At 32.9% G+C, this 22,370-nt stretch overlaps 1 protein-coding gene across 7 annotated transcripts in view; it reads left to right on the forward strand.

Annotated features, from left to right (window-relative positions):
* The window catches only part of LOC119602185 (leupaxin), a 74,070-nt gene that overhangs the window by 46,445 nt on the left and 5,255 nt on the right, over positions 1-22,370 (forward strand). For 6 of the 7 annotated variants that reach the window (XM_037953558.1, XM_037953564.1, XM_037953562.1 and 3 more), the window contains 2 exons: positions 8,568-8,981; positions 9,054-9,284. In XM_037953558.1, coding sequence (XP_037809486.1) covers positions 8,568-8,981; positions 9,054-9,284 — 645 coding nt within the window. Of the gene's footprint in view, positions 1-8,567; positions 8,982-9,053; positions 9,285-9,390; positions 9,728-22,370 lie in introns of those variants that run through there. The other variant, XM_037953565.1, reaches the window with a different exon arrangement.

Below are 22,370 nucleotides of genomic sequence, written 5' to 3' on the forward strand. Positions count from 1 at the left end.
TGAATTCTATGAATTTGTTTTTTTTGCTGGAACTAGGAAAATAGGTTGTGAATGGGTGGATTGAGGGAGTAGTGTTTGTGTGTATTTGATTTAAACCTTTTCACCTCGAAAGAGGCGGGGAATGTTTCTGCAAGAAGTTTGTTTCACATACGAGAAGTGCGGCTGAAGAAAGGATTTTCCCTGTAATGTGTTGTGGGGTCCACTGACCAATCGACATTACTGAAATTGGAAATGTGGTGGGTAGAGTATTATCACTTCTCTGTTATCTAGAATTCCATGAAATTGTTTTTTTTTTTCAGGGGATAATCCCTACTCATGCAGTGCATTGCTCTGGAAATGGAAAAATAGGCGATGGAAGGGAGGATTGAGGGAGTAGTGTTTGTGGATATTTGATTTAAACCTTTTCACATCGAAAGTGGTGGGGAATATTTCTGCAGGAAGTTGGTTTCACATACGAACAGTGCGGCTGAAGAATGAACCACAAATGAGTGTGTTCTTAGTGTGGGATATGTGTTGTGTATCGGGAACAAGTTCCCTAATTTCAGAGGAACACATTCCATTATAGTAGCGATAGAACAGTGAAATACACCCAACTTTATTTCGGTGGTCCAGTGAATCAATACTGTCACCGATAAGTAACTTTGCCCTGTCAATACGCGTTCGAGTAGCTCCAAAATAGACTTCCAAGCTCCAGCTCATGTGTGAGAGTTGTATTCCATTTTCGCTGGGATATAAGTGGTGCAAATAGTAATAAATTCAGATGGAGTAAAATAGGTCTATGGGCCAATCATCAAGGCCAATGGAACTATTGTTTACTTAACTGACAAATCACTAGACAGGGTGGGATATTGTCCTCATTACTCATGTAACTTGAGTGTGTGAGCTTTATGTCCGTTGCGCACTCAGCAGATAATGGCTCCCTAGATGTATTTGGGAAATACTTGGAGAAAAAACTGAGGAATTAACCCAACCAATACCAAGTGTCTTGAGGGTGGGGAAAACTATTCTATGCAGCAGCCATCGTATGACGTTTGAGGAAATCTTACGGACTTTGGTACTACTGATAAAGGGTCATAAAAGTCACATTTCGTCATGATAAACTGGCTACTGTCGATCTAAAGGAGTTGTTCCTAATTCAATTAGACCTAATACGGAAGGGCCATAGAAGTAAGTTTAATGACATGTGAAAATGCACTAAATAGATCGTTGTATACAACATTTAATCTGATCATTGAATAACGGGCGTTACATTTCGAACTGGAACTCTATTGGCTACCAAGTCAGTAAAGACCCAAACGTTTGTCGTAATACCGCATACTTAGTATAAACCTTTGATTCATAGAAAACACTACGAATATCCACGGATCAGATCATCGATCGATATACGATCATTTCAGAACCTCTGGCAATGTTTATATACTGCAGCCCTTTAGGCATATACATAAATCTCCCATATCACATCTTCTGCAGAAGTTTTCGCAAAACTTGTATCCACTTCCTTTGTTGTTAGTTATTGACCGCCCCTGGTGGAAGTTTAATTCAAGACACTAGAAAACCTTTTTTATGCACAATCTGGCAGATCTACCCGATATTGACTGGAAAACGAAATGCTTTCGTTCGTGCGAATGATTGAGTTGTTTAGGAACTATCACTCTTCGGAACCGCAGATGACACGAGTAATATCTTTGAAACCTGCCGATAGTTTTTAATATTTTACAATTCTGCTTAAAGTGGCGAATTTTTTCGATAATTCCGTACAATTTTTGCTTTTATCATATCATTATTTTTTTCTTTACATATTTAATGCTTTTCATTGTCATTGAAGCGCGTTGAAAATGAAAAGAATGAGACAAAATATTGTTGATCGCATTTCGTGTTTATAAAAATGTTAAACAATTTTGAAAAAAAAAAAAAAAAATAAATAATAATAAAATAAAAAATTATTAAGCAAAGAATAATATAACGCGTTCGTCGACCGTCAAATACATTTATGATCTTCATAAATGTGATCACTTCTTTGACGCTGCTATTCAACACTATAAACCATAATAGTGAGCATGTTTTAAGAAGACTACGTAGAAGGGGTGTTAGGGGTTGTTGTGTACACTTAAAGAAATATAGTTGTTTGTAAAATATTGAAATTGTTGTATGTACTAGGGGGGATGAACTAGATGATAAGTTAAGATGATCACACGATGATCGTGTCTTTTGAAGAAAAAAAATGTGTAAAATTTAATTGGATTTCGTTTTGCATTGCTTTGTTTTAATACATCTCAAGTGGCAAAATTATGTCTCAAAATCTTTTTCAATATTCCTTAAAGAAAGGAACTACGAACCAAAATGATCTGCATATTATCAGAACTTAAATGTTGTCGTTGGTTTTAAAGTTTCTCTCTCTTTACTTTCAATAATGTCTCTTAACATCCTTGATCTGCATATTCTCAGAACTTAAACGATGTCATTGTTTTTAAGTTTCTCTCACTCTTCTCTCTATAATGTCTCTTTTTTATCAATCTTGGAAAGTTTTGGAACAAAGATTAACCGATTTTTTAGTGATCATTCTTAGAATGCCTTGAAAAGTAGGAATTGAAAACTAAAATGATCTCATCTGCTTAGAAGCAAAATGTTGTTGTTGTTTTTAAAGTTTCTCTCCTTACTATCTCATAAAGAAATGTTGAGTTTAAAAGAGCGATGGAACTAGTTTACTTTTGTGCTGTTATCGATTACGAAATTCCTAAAATTTCGCTCTCAGTTTCCAATATTAGCTGTTTTACTTCTGCCAATCGATTTGTTTCTATACAGAGGAAAAAAGTAATATACAGGCGTGGTACCAAATTGACACCAAAATGTTTATAATTTTTCAATACCATCCGTTGTCAAAGTATATGCATACGTACGGCAACACTATGTAATATTGACAATATTGCAACAATTTGTTGTCGAAATCTAAATTTTATACACATCCGTTGTCTAAATGTTAACAAACGTGGTAAGCTCACTATTGACAAACAATCCGTTGCCAATAGAGAGCTTACCACGTTTGTTAACATGTAGACAACGGATGTGTTTAAAATTTAGATTTCGACAATGAATTGTTGCAATGTTGTCAATATTATATAGTGTTGCCGTACGTATGTATATACTTTGACAACGAATGTTATTGAAAAATTATAAACTCTTTGGTGTCAATTTGGTACCAGGCGTGTATATTTCCTTTTCTCTCTCTCTATATATATACTTCCGATTCTTTGTTGATTAATTTTATTTTTCTAAGTGTAACAATAGTTTTTGTTTGTTAACTCGTTAAAAAAAAACAAAGTCTTCTTGGTGTCACTTCTTCTTGGCCAAAAAAAAAATCTTAAGTTTTCCGACTTGTGTTTTCTTTTTTTTGCACTTCTCGTGCCACCAAATAAATCCACAAAAATATGTTTAACCTTCAGTGGCTGATGTTGATGGTGATGTTTTAAAAACAGAGTGAGTGTAAACAGAAACAATCTGTTCAATATCTGTTGGTTTTATTATTATTATTATGTTTGTGTATTTGTATCTTTTTATTTATCCGTTCAAGAGAACTTGTTGCTTTGGCCTGGTCTGTCTGTCTGTCCGTTTTGCTAAATGTCTGTCCGTCTGTCTGTCCATAATTTTGTCTGCCTGTTCTATAGATGTCTTGTTATACATTTTAATTTAAACACATATTCGCATATACGTTTGTAAGTGCCTGTATTTGGTTGTTTTTTTTTTTTTTTTTGCTTTCAATCAGTGGGATTTCCTTTTAACCGCCCCCAACCAACCCTCTCAGCGGCCCCCACACAAATCGAAGGAATTAAAAAGTAATAAATGTATTTTTGCAAAAATACAATATAAAAAATAAAAATAAAACATACAATATTTTGTAGAGTAACGTGTGCCACTGTTAAGCACATTTGTTTTAATTTTTCTGTATATATTTTTTTTTTGTTGCTTTAAGTAATTGAAATCAGCACAAATCAAACGTAAATGTGTATGTCATGAGATTTGTTTTTTGGTTTATTTATATTTCTTTCAATATTTAGTGGGGAATTCCTTATATGATGAAAATTCAAAAAATAGAAAACATTTTTGCACACCCCACTTTGCCATATACTCCTTGTCGCTTTTGCTAAAACGTTTGGCGCTTGAGCACAGCAGCACCTTGAATTTTGAAATTTTGTTCATTAGTTTATCACTAATGGACTTTTCTACATAAATTAATTAAATATTTCGCTTAATTGGTTTTTAATAATTTCATGGTGTTGAAAATTAATAAATTATTATGAATATTATTTATATGTACATTTTGCACTCGCCTTAGGTGACAATTTTTGTGGAAAAAACCTTCGCATTTGTGCACAATTTTTCTATCCAAAACAAAGTCCAAAAATAAATGGATTTTTTTTATTATTAGTTTAGAAAATGTTTAAAAATAAAAGCAGATTTTTTTCTAATTTAATACAATGAAATCAAAAGTTATAGAAACAATCTATTCCATGTTTATAATAAATCTTCCGACTTTCTGAATTTACTTAAAGATGTCCGCAAGACCTCTTGTCTTTTAATATTTTCCATTAACATTTCGATCACTATCATCGAATAACTTTACAAAGTTCTTTACAGTTTTCCTGAGTTTTTCTTCAAAAGTAATGTCTTTTAAGATTTACATGTATCGGTCCATATTTCATCATATCTTCCGCCCAAATGTGCTCCTGGTAGTGCTTAAAATATAGGTATAGAAATGCTTAATTCAGAATACTTAATTGGTGGAAGCTGTATAGAAAATAGAAAATTTCAAGTATATTTGAAGTTCCTTTACATTAAATAGCGTCCAATAGGTCCTCATAGATTTTTGGTTCCTCACAAGGGGTTCTTCAAATAAAAAACATACAGCTGTCAAGTTTCTGTCTATAAAACTGAATATAATTTGGAGAAAATTAGGATGTTTGTGAGAACATGGTCAACAACGAAATTTATATTCTACGTTCATTGGATTTGAGGAGTCATTCGATATCTTAGACCTTTGCTTTCAAAAGCATTCCTGTCCATTACTCTTTAACATAATGATGGACATTACAATGAGTCGCACAGTGGTAGCCAATCGTGGTATTACATTGGTTATACGATATTGAGTACGATAACGATAAATACCTTATTATGAACAATAATATTAAAGAGGATGTGGACCTATTCTGCTATCTTGACTCTATTCAAGGTTCATGCTCAAATATTACGTCTATTTGGGTCAAAACCGTTAGCCGATAAAATACGGAAGTGGAACCAGTAAAAAGACTAGTCCTTTGATCAGTCGAAAGACTAGTCTATAAAATAGTCAATATTCAAGTTCATAGAATAGTAAGTAGAAAAACCCTTGACCAGACCATTTATCAGTCTGTATACTATTAATAGTCTTGTCAATAGACGGGTCCATAGACCAGTCAAGAAAGTAGTACACAGACCAGTCGATAGAATAGACCCTAGGATAGCCAATGGATTCAATAGGCTAGTCCTAGATTAATAATCTAGTTAATGTACTAATCTATAGACAATTCAATAGACCATTTAAAAGACTAGTCCATAGAATAGTCCATAGACTAGTTATTGGTTTACTCCAAGCACTACTGTATCGTAAAGGTTTTAGGTTTCAGTATTCTCAACTGCTACAAATTGAGAATACTGATAACAGTTAAGAAGGTCCAAGTGCTTTACGTAAACACCTGCCCTGAGGGTCTTACTTCAGGGTGGTCTTTTTCGTCCACTGGGTAGCCTTGAGAACGATCTACCATCGCCCCTTCAATCTTCAATGAAGAAATCAGGTGGCAATTTTTGTACATGGCTAAGCCGGTCCATGTACAAGCACTTTGCAGAAGTACTCGAGCTATCTAATCTCTTGCCATAGTAGCCCCATTGGGAAGGACAGTTGTCATGAGCAAGCTCAATCTAAGCCCGACAAAAGAAAAGGCAATCACTGGTTAGAGTCAATAGAAGGAGTGGACTCAACATCAGGTATAAACACTCTATTGATGTTATGAGGAATGCTCATGTCCCTACAAAACATTCTCATCATCTAAAGATTCACCCCAGTGCATTCCTGGACCTCTTAAAGTCGCCCAACCACACTACTGAGATGGCTTCTGTTGGTTTGGCAACATCACCTAGAGACGTATTTGGTAGCCCGAAATACCTACCCAAGATAATATATCAGCATCCCTCTTCATGAACCCATCTGTAACAAAGGATGTAAAAATTTCCAAAGTCAACTGAACCCAACAATTGCCTTTACAAATAGTCGCGTAGCATGAATCAATATATCCTGTTGAGATTGCAACAGCACCGAGAAACTTCCCCGATGCGTAAAAAGGCATACTAAATCAGTACTAGTCTCCAACGTATAGAAACTTTCCCAATCTTTTAGTAATGTTTGCATCAGTTCCATTCCCTGATCTTAAAAATCTTTCTACTGAACGCTTAACTGACAATTCCCCTGCATATACCGGCTCTCTACTACACGACCGGTAAGAAATACCGATCAGGTTCAGGAATCCAGCATATGCTGCTCTGTACACAGATCTGTGTCATTTGAATAGAGAATTAGCCAACCCATTATATATAGGGTATATCAGCCCTTAAACCAACAATTTCTTCCCGCGAATATCTACCACAGCCACTACGTGGATCCCGAAGAAACCTCAACCTCAAACTGAAAAGCCAGTTCAAGTCCAGTGGAAAACTGGCCACCCGTAGTAACCCCATGTCAAATCATACGAAGGACTAGCCGAGGAGTGAAGTGACATCACCAGTTTATAGTCCCGGCAGACTAGAAGTATTGGCATTGGCCAAGATGCGGTCTATCATCAAGGAAACACGGCGGGGGGATGATAACATAACCGGTTGTTATTTGTGTTAATGCAGATCCTGTTTGCTAGAATAATAGACTCTCTGAGGAAGAAATAAATGTTCGGGTTTTAAACTATAACGCCATGAAAATGGAGCTATTTGGAAATTTAGAAAACGGTTTTTGAACTCAGCGGTTGGAAATATATAGGAATCAGATATTTTTATTTAAAAAAATACTTTTTCAGAGTTGTGTAGTATTATTTGATAAGCTCATGCTATTCAAAATGTTCAACAATATATTTCTAAAGTAGTTAAAGGTCTCCGAGCTTTGGTGGATCGAAGTTTTGAAACTTTAAACAACTATAACTTGCACCACATCTATCGGAAATGGTCAACATAAGAATAAATTGTTATTACGATTTAAAAATTTGTTTTCGAAATAACTACCTCGTATCCAAACGTTTTCTAAAAGGTTCAGAAATTATATCGGAAGTGAATAAATGTATTTTTAAATTTTAATCTTCTTGGATCTAATATTACTGCACAAAATTTTAGCAAAAGGCTTTCTTTATAAACTTTAAATTATACTCCGATTTGACTGAATGTTTTACAGCTGAGCAAGATCCACATACATTCCAAAAAGGAAGTAAATTAAAATTTTTTTAATTTCACTTTTAGAATATGAAAATTCTTCAATCCTTTCATTTTGCAGTTTGGACGGTCCGATTTAGTTTCCTTTAATTTGGAATTGTATCCCATTCCAACTATTAATTGTTTTGTTTTATTAAAAATCCATTGTTTTTTGTCAAATCACACAAGAAGTTAACCATCTAAACCTTAAAAATAAACACTTTATTATAATGGTCCAATTATTTTCAGAGTCCCAGAAAACCCAATTATTCTTTTAATTGGGCTAAGCGACTAGAAAACAGAAACAAAATTAAAAAAATATTTCTTTGTATAAGTGAATTAAACAAATTTTTTTTTTATAGCGAATTTTCCGCAAAGTAAATACAAGAAACAAACAAATAAACTGAAAATTTCAGTTTTTTCTGTGTTCACCTACACACACAAATTAAAAAAGAAAATACTTGCAAAGAAACTGAACCGATCGGATACGAAAATGCGTACGTATAGTTTTTTTGTTAATATCAAACCAATCCATTCATATATACAACAAAAGCAACAAATTCAGAAAATATTCATATATTTTTGGCAATGATAACGACGAATGCGAAGACGTCGGCGATGCCGCATAGATATATATATTTGTTGGTGGGACTGGTCCGTTTAATTGTTATAGTTGTTGTTGTTGCTGCTGCTGCCACAAAAATATAGACAAACGTCGTGTGCAAAGCATTTATTTTTTTAAATATTATTTTGAAAATGTGTGTGAAAATTGAAAAGAAACTGTGTTGTTTTCTCGATTCTGTGACGCTGACAGGCAAAATAATAAAAAACAAGAAGAAGCAAAAGCAGCAGAAGAAAGAAAATTAAAAAGTTTTTGAGACTAGAACTAAATAAAAGTATTTTCAGTTTGAGAAATTTCATCAAACGTTACGGATCGCTCACATTTAAAACGTAAGAAAACGTTAGAGATTTTTTTTGTAAAAAAATATATTTCTAAATTGAAAACGAAATTATAAAACGGAATTTTTTTATTGAAAAAAAAGTATAAAATAAAATAATTAATAATTTGTTTTTTCCCGTTTAAATTTTAGGTGAACAACGGTTCGAATCATTATCATCAAACGATAACTGATTACGCTAAACCCAATAAGGGCACTTCACACTTGACTCAGACCATAACTGAGACTACAACTTCTACCCTAGTAGAAGATAATCAACCGGATCAATTGGATTCTATGCTCGGTAGTTTACAAGCCAATATGAATCGTCAAGGTGTCAATACTGTACAAAAGGGCTGCTGCAATGCCTGCGAAAAACCCATTGTGGGACAAGTCATCACTGCTTTGGGCAAAACCTGGCATCCAGAGCACTTCACTTGCAATCACTGCAACCAAGAATTGGGCACACGCAACTTCTTTGAACGCGATGGCTTCCCCTACTGTGAACCCGATTATCACAATCTCTTCAGTCCTCGCTGTGCCTACTGTAATGGTGCCATTTTGGATGTAAGATATTATAGATTTTTCCTTAAACTAAGATTTTAAATTAATATTTGTTTTCTATTTTTCTAACTAAAGAAATGTGTAACTGCTTTGGACAAGACCTGGCACACAGAACATTTCTTCTGTGCCCAATGTGGCCAACAATTCGGTGAAGATGGCTTCCATGAACGTGATGGCAAACCCTATTGCCGCAACGATTACTTTGAAATGTTTGCACCCAAGTGCAATGGCTGCAATCGTGCCATTATGGAAAATTACATTTCTGCCTTGAACTCTCAATGGCATCCCGATTGCTTTGTCTGCCGGGTAAGTTTAATCTCTTTAATTTGATTTGTTTTTTATTAGAAAATGTTAAATTTGGAATTTTATTTGACATTTTTTTGTATCATTTCCTTAAATTCTAATTTTCTAGGATTGCAAAAAAGCCGTCAGAGGTAAATCTTTCTATGCCATGGAAGGCAAACCAGTTTGTCCAACCTGCGTGGGTGTTGATGAGGAAGAATAAATTTAAAATAGAATTTCATTGTTATTAAAGTTCGAAAGAAAAGAAACTTATATCAACGCGTTTCGTTTGTTTTTTTATAAATAACTATAAACATTTAAGATTTTTTCAAAAAAAAAATCTTTTTATTGAAATCGGCAGCTATTTTTGTTGGCATTTTTTTTCGAAATATACATTTAAAACCAACAACACAATATACACCATACACTACACTAAACACCAAAATACAAAAATACATAAAAAAAAACAAACACACGCGCCTACACACCACAACCAACTAAAACAACACAACAACAGCAACAATTTTAAACTTAAAACAAAAAAAATACCAGCAAAAGTTTTTAGAAAATGAAACAAGAAATTCTATTTTATTTTAAAAGAAATCTTCAACTCTTCAACACAAACAACATTTGGAACAACTTGGCATAACAATTAAGTTAATTTTATCTAAAATTAACCAACAACAACAACAACAACAACAACATCCCAACACCCTTTTTAAACACCAAACTTTTGTGTCGACTTTTTCTTTCGCCAAAAAAAGGAAAAAGTATTGACCTCTTGTTTGGTTTAGGGAGAAGAATTTTCAAAATTCTCCTTCCCAACAACAAAAATGGTCTGTTTTTTTGTAAAAGAAAACATGCAAAAATGCCCGCCCCTGTTAAACCCCCCCACCCAATGAGTGTCTTTTTTTACACTTTTTTTATTACAGCTGTTTTGAAATGTTGTCCTGTATTTTCAGAATTTTGAAATTGAATTTCTAAAAACTAATACACTATGAAACAGTTTTATAAAAATTAGGCTTAAGTCTAGGTACTTTTAAAATATTAATTTTTTAATTAAATTATAAACAATATTGTAATATTATTTATTTGTAAATAAATATTAAAAAAATATATAATTAAAAATAAAAAAAAAATTATAAAAAATACTAAAAAATTCAAAAAAAAAAAAAAAAACAACAAACAAACAAAAAACACCAAAAAACCAAAACAAAACATTCTCACATTCATGCTTAATAAAAATTTTTTTTATTAAGACCTTGTCTCGCTGGCGTTACAAAGGTCTTGATGAAATTTTTATTATGTTTCTCGCTTTAGAATCATGACCACTTTAAGGTCAGTGATTTTCTGTTCATCTTCATTTTCATAATCAGGTGTGTCCTTGCACTTGGTTTCTATTTCTAAATTTCTATTTTCATTTCATTCTCCATCATCCACCCCCTTCCCTCTTCCCTCATCTCTCATTTTAACACTCACTCTCTTTTTTCATCTTCATATTTCCCGCGTTAGGTGGGTGTTTTGTTTTGGTTTTTAAATTACATCATTCTTATATTTGTTTATATTTTTTGTTGTTGTTTTTGTTTTAATATATATAAACAATTTTTAATTACAATATTGTTTTCTATAAATTTAAATTAAGTCTATTTGTTTATAAAACTGTTTCATTTCTTCTCTGAGTGGTTTTGTGATTAATTACCAGATTTCAATTGTCTGAGTTGCTGGCTTTTTTCTCTTGTGGTTTCTTGTCCTTGTTCTTTCTGGGGGGATTTGTTATTTCTAAAGATTTTTCAATATTTTGTTGCGCTCGTCAATGTGTCGTCTTTTAATATAAAAATTTATTGAATTTGCTGTTACACCATTTCCAAAATATTAATTTCAGATTGAAACTTTCGATACGGAGTTTTTATACACTACAGGGAAGCGTATAATGCGTTTGTTCTGATGTTCGTAACACTTAAAAATAATCATTCTACATCCATTTTAGTCTGTCCGACCATCTGTCTATCCATATAATCTTGTAGCCAAACTAAAGGTCAACATTTTTAATATAATTCAAACACGTAACACGTATTACTTTTGTTCAAGTGCGAAAGCCTATTGATTTTGGTTACAATTCGGACATTAGATCACCTAACCTCCATACAACCTCCACTTCAAAAATTTTATTAGGATCGGCCTATATTTGATCCTTTCTCTTTCAGAAGTTTAGTTTTTTATTAATAAACTAGCTATACCCAGTGTGCTTCGCTACCCTCATCGTAATGGAATAAAATAAATATCATTATTTTAAATGTATATATATCTGCAATATCAAAAATTCCCCTTTTAGAGAAATTCCAAAAAGTTCCCTTTAAAGAACGAAAAAGTACCAAAAAGTCCCCTTTTATAGATTCTCATTTACTCCGGGCTCTACATGCTTAATTTCATGTTTCTAGGTTAAATTTTATAAAAAATTCAAAAAGTACCAGTCGAAGTACGAAAAAGTACCAAAAAGTCCCCTTTTATAGATTCTCATTTACTCCGGGCTCTACATGCTTAATTTCACGTTTCTAGGTTCAATATTATACAAAAATCCAAAAAATACCTTTTGAAGAAAGAAAAAGTACCAAAAGTCCCCTTTTATAGGTTCTCACTTAATCCATCCTCTACATACTTAATTTCATGTTTCTAGGTTCAATATTATAGGAAATTCAAAAAGTACCTTTTGAAGAACGAAAAAGTACCAAAAAGTCCCCTTTTATAGATTCTCATTTACTCCGGGCTCTACATGCTTAATTTCATGTTTCTAGGTTCAATATTATAGAAAATTCAAAAAGTTCCCTTTAAAGAACGAAAAAGTACCAAAAAGTCCCCTTTTATAGATTCTCATTTACTCCGGGCTCTACATGCTTAATTTCATGTTTCTAGGTTAAATTTTATAGAAAACTTAAAAAGTACCAGTCGAAGTACGAAAAAGTACCAAAAAGTCCCCTTTTATAGATTCTCATTTACTCCGGGCTCTACATGCTTAATTTCATGCTTCTAGGTTTAATTTTAAAGAAAACTCAAAAAAATACCTGTGTAGAACGAAAAAGTACCGAAAAGTCCCTTTATTATTAATTTCATGTTTCGATTTCAATATCAAAGAAAACTCAAAAAGTAACAGATGGAGAATGAAAAAGTACCAAAAAATATCACTTGGTACCGGGGTTCCAAATAACACCTCATTAGCATATTTAGTGTTTCTAAATCTAAAAATTTTATCTAAATTGGATCATTGTTTTTGAATAAAATCAAATTTCCCGTTTTTACCCCTTTTGGTACTTTTTTCTACCCATTAACGAAATAAAAATTCTATTCCAAAATGTTGCAACATCGTAGTGGGAGCCCGTTATTATGTATTTATATGTATAAGTTAATAAGCCAAAATCAATATTTTATGAAAAAAGTACCAAAAATAGGTACAATTTTCACCCCTTAAACATCCGAATAACCAAAAAGTACTAAATTTATATTTTTATTTTTTCGACAAGTTATGAAGGATTCAAAAATATTGTTTGAATGTTCACTGGTTTAAAAGATACATGGGATGCAAAAAAAAGTACCAGACACCTGTCCGCTTATTTTTTAAATGAACGACGATAAGCTTTAAACTATTTTTGTATCTTTTCTAGTTTAGGAGATATGAGGTTACCGAATTTACCCGTTTTTACCCTTTTTTACCCCCTAAACATTCGAATTTCCAAAAATCCCGTCTTAGTGGATCTATTTGGTGGGAGACCAACCCCCTGTCCAAATTTCAGCTCTTTAGCTTTAACCGTTTAGGCTGTGCGATGATGAATCAGTCAGTCAGTCAGTCAGTCAGTAACGTTAGAATTTTATATATATAGATAAATAGAAGATTGCTTAAATTATATATAAATGTATAATGTTCAGAAGGATTGATAAGAGTTATGCACCATAAACAGGTGCACATACACTCGGAGACCATAAGGTCTATTTTGATTCCCTTCATAGAGAGTGAAGCTCCAAAGACAGAGAAACAAAAACTCTAGAAGATAACAAGAAAGAAGGAAATAGGTAGAGAGGAAACATATTTATTCTCAAGGCGTTTCAACCCAGAAGATGTACCAAGTCAATACCCTAAAGAAAGAAATGTGAAAGAATCTTAGTCTCCCTAAAAAATGACAAATTCCCTTGATAAAACCTAGTAAACTGCGAGGGCTAAGTTCCCCTTCATAAAGAAGAAAGCTCCTAAGACGGAGAAACAAAAACTCTAGAAGAAAACAACAAAGAAAGAAAATAGGTAGTGAGGAGAGATGAATGGTCTATTCTCAAGGGGTTTTAATCCAAAAGACCTGACAAGTAGATTCCCTATAAGAGAATTTTAGTCTCCCTAAGAAATTACTAATTCCCTTGATAAAACCTAGTAGATTGCGAGGGCTAAGTCCCGGGATTTCTCCAGCCATTTCAACTTGAGAATGTATATTCTAGGACTGTACCAATAATATGCTTGATCTTTTCTAATTCCTCTGCATCCACGCTTAACCTGTATTGAGCAAAGCCCCATTAACATACTTATTCCTGGGCGTAGATCCTTATAATTTTCCACTCAGTGTTCCTAAGTAATGTAATATCTTGAATAAAATCGCTCCAAAAATATTAGGATCTATTTTTCGGCCAGAAACCTGGCAACGACAAAGAAAATGTTCCAGACTACTCTCTTCTCATGCTCTACATTCCACTGAATTCTTTAGTTACCTTCCCCTCCACCTTTCATCTGAATCTGTTAGTCCAATTTTGTGTAGTTGTGCTTGAAGTCATGCATTTCCACTCAAAATATGCAACATCATACTAATCTTGGACATTCTCATTTCGAGGTGGCTATTCCTCTTGAGTTACCTTCCCCTCCACCTTTCATCTGAATCTGTTAGTCCAATTGTGTGTAGTTGTGCTTGAAATCATGCATTTCCACTCAAAATATGCAACATCATACTAATCTTGGACATACTCATTTTGAGGTGGCTATTCCTCCTCCTCTCATTAGAATCACATCATCGAATCTCTGTGATTCTACCCAGCATTTTATTGCTCCAAGTTTGGGATTCTTTCGCCCATGTTTTCAATTCAGTACATCGTTACATCGAACGGTCAGGGAAGGTAACTTGTCCGGTTAATTTCCTCGAGTTCTCACCCCTTTATAGCAAACACATTCGCTCTTTTGTTGCTAAATATTCTCGAGTGCCCTGGTACCCTTCTGTGCAGAAACTGTAGTGATTAGGTAAACGATAGAATATTTCGGTTTCGGGGCTTTCAATGTAGATTCACAGGTCTCCCAGTTTAGAGCAATCCATTTAATAAACAAATTCCTACTTGTATTTGCTCTAATATTCCACCTAGGATCAGTGCCTCAAATTTCACTATAAAATCGGTCTCTGATATGCGGACGGGCATTTCCATGTTTGCGTATACCGCTCTAAAGGATGAGCGGTATACGCTGTTTGGATTTTACGTGCTGCCATATATCATATATGTATGTATATGTTTCAATTGAAGGAATATACAGCAACGTTTCCAGAATCTTCTCCACACTTATACCCAAGCAATATGTATGCTGAACTCGCTGTAGTGTTTTTATATTACACTTTTTGTTCAAATAAGTCTACCAGACTGTTGAAGCATAAGTTAAAAGTAGTCTCCTACAAAGCGCCCATCTCCGATGTGTCTTGTTGAACCTATCCCCTATGTGGTGTCTAAGTACTAACTCTGTCGACCAGCGGTATCCTCTTGCCCAGGAAACAGGGTTCAATGTACTGAGAAACATTCGTCTGTAAACGTTCGCCATGTAAACATTTTGCCCTCTCAGTTTACCCAACAAATTTTCTTTCCTTTTGGAAACAGTGTAATTATTATTTATGAATTTGAAAACATTTTAAAACGTGTATGTGATTTAAAATGATCAATTGTTTACAAGTGTCATTTCATATTTGTTTATATGTATTTCCTTCTTTTTTTTAATGTTCTTCTACAATTTGCAATTATTTTTATTGAAAAACGAAATTTCAAAACATATTATTGTGAATAATTTTTCGGTTTTCAACGCAATTTAAAATATTTATTATAATATTATTTTTTTTTTTGGTATTTTCCATAATAAGACGTAATATATGCATGAGACGTTCATGCATATCTCTTCCCTCTTTAATGCTATTAAAAATGTCAATTTTACGTTTTAAATAGGACAAATTGTTCAGAGATTTTTTCAGTTTGAAATGTGATGAAACAAAACAAAAGTACAGCTGTGGTTGACAATTCACAATTAAATATATATGTACATAAAAAAATTTTAAAAATAATTTTTAACGAATCTGTTTTTAACATTTTGATGGATAGATAACTAATTGAAATTTATTTTATTAGATTTTGTGAAAGTATTACAAATTTCGAACTGTTTTTACATTTTATTTTAAATTATTCCATTTTATATTTGAAATACTTCTTATATATAATATAGTCGATTCTTTCAACTTTTATCGATATTCGATAAAATGTTCTTATTATCGGATAAATATGAAATAATGTAATGATGTGTTTTAAATCTAAATTAACCCTACTTAGGGTGAAAATAATGCTAAAGGTGGGTTTTTTTTTGGTTTAAGTTTTGATATTCCAAGATATTTTAGATTGTGCCCTTGTGGGCCCCCTATATAATATGTTCAACTCCACAAAGTGTTGTTGAAGTTTGAAGTAGATATTTATGGTCGATATTGGATTACACCGTTTGCTCTTGTCGGTATTACATTGGCGTTGTTGTTATAACTGTACGATTGTGGTATATAGTCTCTCCGGGGGCATGTTACCTTGATGTTATTGTAATTCCGTGCTACCAGAACCTCTAGTCTGCTGATGAACAAATTTATCCTCGACTTTTCTTTGGAATGATTTGACATCAGGTCGAACCACAGAGAACCAAATAATCTTGTACCACGGGAACCGGTAGTTGGACAGAGATTATGACTTTGTCTTGCCCCGGTTATTGGAGAGGTCCCTTCGGGGAGCACGTGGAGGCTGTGGTTTAAACCCAAACTCGCGAGAATGTCGGCTAATTGACTGTTGCACGTTAAAATCTATAATTCTGAATAAGTTCTGTGCTGCTGTGGGAGTAAGCGTTCGAAATGAATCGTTGTTAAGTGTATATGATATGGGATGAATGTATCCACCCGTATACCTAGATTGAGGTTATCGTTCTATTCTGTATGAGTATGTCGAATGAATGAGAAGTGTTATCATCGAATTTTCTTACCTTGTCCAGGCATGTTTAGGGTTTACTCTGTTCATACCAGCTTTACTACAGTGTGTTCTTTGTGAGTAAGAACAAGTCCTCGGCTTATTTGATCTCTAGGTGCTTTTGCCGACGGCAGCAATGGCTAGAGATTAGATAGCTCGAGTACTTGAGCAAAGTGCTTGTACCTGGACCGGCAGAGTCATATATAAAAATTGCCACCAGCGTGTAAGAAACACAATGGGGAAGTGGAGATTCGTCTAATCATCTCATCTTGTAGTTGAAAAAAGTACCAGCATGAAAAAAAGAACACGGCAGATATTCATGTAAAGCACTTAGACATTATGACTTGGATCATTCTGGATAGAAGATCCAATTTTCGGGGTAATGTTTCGTTTGTGTAAATTCCAATGCTAGCATAAGGCAATCTTATAAATGCTACTTTAATCGTAACAAATTTCCGAGTCAGTAACCTTAACAGTTTTAATTCGAGATCACATTATCCCGGAAAACTGTATTTGTAGTTCGATCTTCCCTTGTTGGTATTCGGATTGAGAAGTTATGTAGAAAATAATGAGGGGAAGAGGAGAAAATTAGACAAAATAGATCTGTCTAACTTATGTAGGATGTTGGAATGAACGATGCGATCATAGGTGCGACTGGCCGATTGATTTAAGTGTCAAGAACACATTTAGCTATATCTCTAAACTTATCGGGGGTATTAAGCTCATAGATCACAAGATAAACCAGTCGTTTTAGGTTAGGTTGATAGGAGGATGTATCAAATCCGAAGAAATGCACCTAGGCCACTATCGGGCCTGTTGTGCGCCAGAATTTCACTGTCCTCTCCACATGCTCTACATTCGTCTGAATCCGCACGTCCAATTTTGCATAGATGTGCTCGTAATCCTGTTTGTCCACTCAGAATACGTACCATCATACTAACTTCAGACTTGCTCATTTTGAGGAGATTTTTCGTCTTGCTCTCGTCAGGGTCACCCCATAGGATCTTCGTGGTTTTACTTTGTAGAAAATGTGTGGTTGAAAATACCATCTCTTTCCGAAGTTTCTGTTGAAATTTTGATTATACTTCCACGATATTTTAAAGTCCAAAATAAAACTAAAGTATTTGGTTTTCATATATTTCATATATGAAAATTTTTCCATTTAAATCTGAAAAATTTGAGTTTTAAAATGATAAGACCAATTTATTATTTTAGTATTTTAATAAATTATTAGCAATTAAATAAAACAATGTTGTTTTAAACAATGTACATTTAAAAATTGCTTAAGCACAAAACAATTTGCCATAAATTATTATTAAACAAAAAAAAAAATTATAAAATTAACAAAAAACCACAAACACAATATGCAAAATTATAACATTTATAAAAAGAAATTCAACGTTAATTTAAATATTTAAAAAATGAAAAAACAGAAAGTGTCGTTAAATTAGTGGAGGCCAATTAATAGAAATGTCTGCTTAATAATATTTAAAAAATATATATTTAAATAATATATTTTATGTTTTTGTTTATTTCTTTTCTTATTTCTTTCTAATATCTTTACTATGATTTTTACGATCATTGTCTACACATAAAAATGACACTTGGGATGTTTCCTATAATTAAATATTAACACAAATAATTTTCTTAAAAGAACATAAAGTTTTCTTTGTTGGTAAATATTTAAGTTTTTTTTCTATAAGACTTTTCCTTCCGCCCTCGTATTTTTTTTTTTTTTTCTATTTAAAAATGTTCAAGTTTTTCACACGTTTTACAATATTAATTATAATTTAATTCTATATTTAACAAGTTTTATGCTAAAAGAAAATTAAGTGTAATATAATGTATTCTCTTGAGAATATTAGAAATGTTTTATTATATGGTTTCTGTTTGTTTTAATGATTTGTAATTTATTATCATAATAATTAGAACGTTTATATTTATTTGGCAAAGCCTCTTTATAATTTATCTTTCATTTTGTTTTTACATAAACAAATTTCGAGTACAACTACATATTTACTATAACAATTTGGAAATTTGTTCATATATCTATTTAAAAATTTTATAGATTAATGCCAAAAATTGTTCTGCATTTGAGGTCAGAACCATTCAGTAATTAAACTAGATCGTCGCTACCTTGTTGAATTTTGGTATTTACTTCATATGTTAGGAGTTACGCCCACATTTTCTGGTTCATCCATTGTAATTCAATTCGTATTGACAAGAATATTAAGGTCCTTAATGTGGATACTTTCTGTTTGTAGTTGATGAAAGGGTCATAAGAGATGTAGAGAGTTCACATATCACACCACGCATGGAAAGTTTTTCAATTACTTATCTACACGATACTAGATCGATTGCTTCTCAGCTCACCCTATAAAACAGCCTAAACCTCGACTTGTACCCTACTTAGTGATGGTTAGAATTAGGCATGTGTGACTATCGTCTTTCTCCGTTCGAATGATTGACCAGTCATGCATTTAAATAGAGAGATTTCGAAAAAAAATCTCAGTTCAAAGCTTTAAACTTCTTATACACTCGTAATTTGAACGGCACATTTACTTAGAAGAAATTCCGTTGAGATCTCGTTAAAGTAATTCAAAATTCTGTGGCTCTGATGTATCTCTCATCGGAGATGTCGGAAGAACTCAGGTTTGAGTGGTTGGTTCCTTGCTTGATAAACTAGTAATTTGGAACTCTTTTATATGCACTTTGCTCAACCTGAACTATTGCCTAAGACCTCATTATCAAACTTGACTGAACCAGAATTAGGATAAATGAAATATGGTCGAAGTTTCAATCCCTCTGACATCGTTAATTAGATTCTTGCATCTAGTCTCACCAAAACTTCCTCAGTTTGTGGCTCAATCCATTCCATGACGTGATCTCAATCTACACTGATGGTTCAAAGACAGAAAGGGGCATGGGGTCGGGAATCTTCTCCGAAAAACTGAATCTTCTACTGTCTCTTCGACTGCCTGATACCTGTGCGGTCCCTCAGGCAGAGATATGTGCCATCGATACAGCCGAGAAGAATCCGGAAACTGAATCTCAAAAATTGGACTATACATTATACTATTACTTGGACAGCCTTGCTTCAATCAAGGCTCTTAACTCCAATGTTATTAAGTCGAAATGTCTTCTCAATTGTATTAATCCTTGGCAACATCATCATGAAACGACATTAAGTTGAGTTGATATGGGTTCCAGAACATAAGGACATCATATCTAAAGAATGTGCTACCAAAGGGTCATCACTAAACTTAATGCTTGCGCAAAGGGATATTCACACTCCCCTGGTGACCCTATCAAAATGTATACATGATTTGGCTTTGAGTGAGATGGAACTCAGTCAAATATCACCACTTGGGCTCTCTTGGCTCTTAGTAAGAACTCGATTAGGCTTCTCGCTGGTATAAATTACTGGACACTGTATGATTGGACATATGTCGGAACGCATGGGCTACCCACATTATAGCTACTGTAGAAGCTGTTTGATATCTAAGAAGCCTAACTACGCATTCTCTTACAAAACTTTCTTTAGATAAATAAAGCTTCAGATAATTCTTCACCGCCTTGCTAGGCAAGTCCGTTAATTACACTTACGCATTTCCCCACCCTGAGGCTCCATTTTATCTCAAAAGAGTCTAAACTATATTCTTTTACAAAGTCAGTCAATAGGCGTCAGTTTATGGCTTAATCATTTTCATGTATCACCGATTACGGCGATGCCTTTGCTGTCCTTTAGGTATTCTTTTACGCATTTCCTGACTTTGGGATCCCAATGTATCTCACTAGAGCCTAACTGCGATATCTTAGCAGCTTAACTACACATTATCTTACAAAACTTTCTCTAGATAAAGAAAGCTTCAGATAGTTCTTCACCGTCAGGCTTGGGGTAGTGAAGAAATAGTAATCATTACACCCCATGTTCTTCACCGCCAGGCTTGGGGGGGTAATGACTACATTTTCAATTACAATTACATTTGAAGTAGTTGTAATCATTAACCCCTCATGCCTCTTCACCGCCTTATTAAAAAGTTTGGAGTCCCGGAGCGTTCGTGTTATGCTTTTGGACTAGTTTAATTCACTTTGTCTGTGATCTGTCTGATCTCGGTAATGAATACTTTTAAGCATTTGCTGACTTTGAGAAACCAATGTATTCCACTAGAGTCTAACCGCGATATCTAAACAACTTAACTGCACATTCTCTTACAGAACTTTTTTCACGTGAAAGCTTCAGATAGTTCTTCACCGTCAGGCTTGGGGGGTAATGACAACATTTTCAATTGCCTTATTAAAAATTCCCAGAGCGTTTGTGTTATGCTTATGGACTAGTTTAATTCACTCTGGCTGTGATCTGTCTGATCTCGGTGATGCTACTGATCTAAAATAGTTTAGTACTTGACTCTTTTGTGGAAATGATTAACTCCATCATGTGACTCGATTTCAAGATGTTTTACTGGCGATTTATTCTTAAATTGGTCGTCTATTGTATGGTATATGAGAGAGTGATTAGGATATAAGAGAGTGACTTATGTAGAGACGTTTTTATATATTTTTCTTGTCAATATTTTGATCTAACATGTAGGCTTTGAATGGGCAGTGACGATGCCGTAATAGATGGTCCATACCCTATCCTCAAATATTTTCACCATACAATTGCAATTGAGCAGAATTTTTTTTTCTGATTTGTTACATTTGTTTATAAATATTTATATTAAATTTTGTTAATATTTTTGCAAAATGATTTTGTGTGTTTTTTTTACAGATTATTTGAACAAAATAAAATCTGTTTGTTTTTACTTTTAATCTAATTATTATCTTTTACAAAATTTTATTGAAAGTAAAAAAAAACCTTGATTAAAAACGAAAATTTCAATGTCAACTTAATTAGCCGTACTCATTCACACACGGTATATAATTAATGAAATGAATATGAATAATTTCATTTTTAACAAGAAATAAAAATAATTAATTTCAATTTCTAGCAGTAAAACACACAATGATTTATGTTGTAGATTTTTGTGTTTTTTTATGAGTATTAACTAATTTTTTGGAGGAAAAGTGCAAAAATTATTTTTTTTATTATTATCTTTTCGTAATTAAAACAATTTGTTTATACAATAATATTTGTTCATTCATGTATTTTTTGAAATATTTAAATATAGCATCTTATATTAACGGAAATTGTTTAAAACATTCATTCATTTATTTATTTTTGGAAGAAATTGTATACAAAATTAACTATATATGAAAAACAATATTTATATACTAAACGTTTATTTGGTCAGGATTTTTATTTAAACAAATTATTATGTAATTTATTTTTGCATAATTTTTTTTAAAATTTCTAATGTGTGGAATGTGTAGCAAAGTTTTCATACAATTTTAAAAATTTCAACAAATTGAACACTATTAACAACCAAAACATATAATTTTTTTTCCAAATGAAATAAAATAACAACTTTTTTCAAGAATTTCCTTGTTTGTCCGCTTTAAGTAAAGACTTTATTTTAATTTAAAAAGGGGTTTTTTAAACTTTCTTGTGTATATATTTTTTTTTTTTGTAATATGACATTTTTACTATCATTTTATGGTAAATTTTTTCTCTCTACCGACAATACAACTTACCCTATTGTCTATTGTCCTTAATAGAGCATATATGCAAAAACCTGATTTCTTTAAACTTTGACCTTTTCTTTTTAGCTTAGTGGACATAGGCAAATATGCAATTACTTAGTAGCCACCTCTATAATGTAACTAGTTTAATGTAACTAGTTTATCAACCCTTCTATATATATAATTTTTTATATTAAAAAAATAGCTAATTTTTCTATA

Source organism: Lucilia sericata, unplaced genomic scaffold, assembly GCF_015586225.1.
Source record: "Lucilia sericata isolate MDLA Ls3-8-SP2 unplaced genomic scaffold, ASM1558622v1 Contig000213F_arrow, whole genome shotgun sequence".
NCBI lineage: Eukaryota > Metazoa > Arthropoda > Insecta > Diptera > Calliphoridae > Lucilia > Lucilia sericata.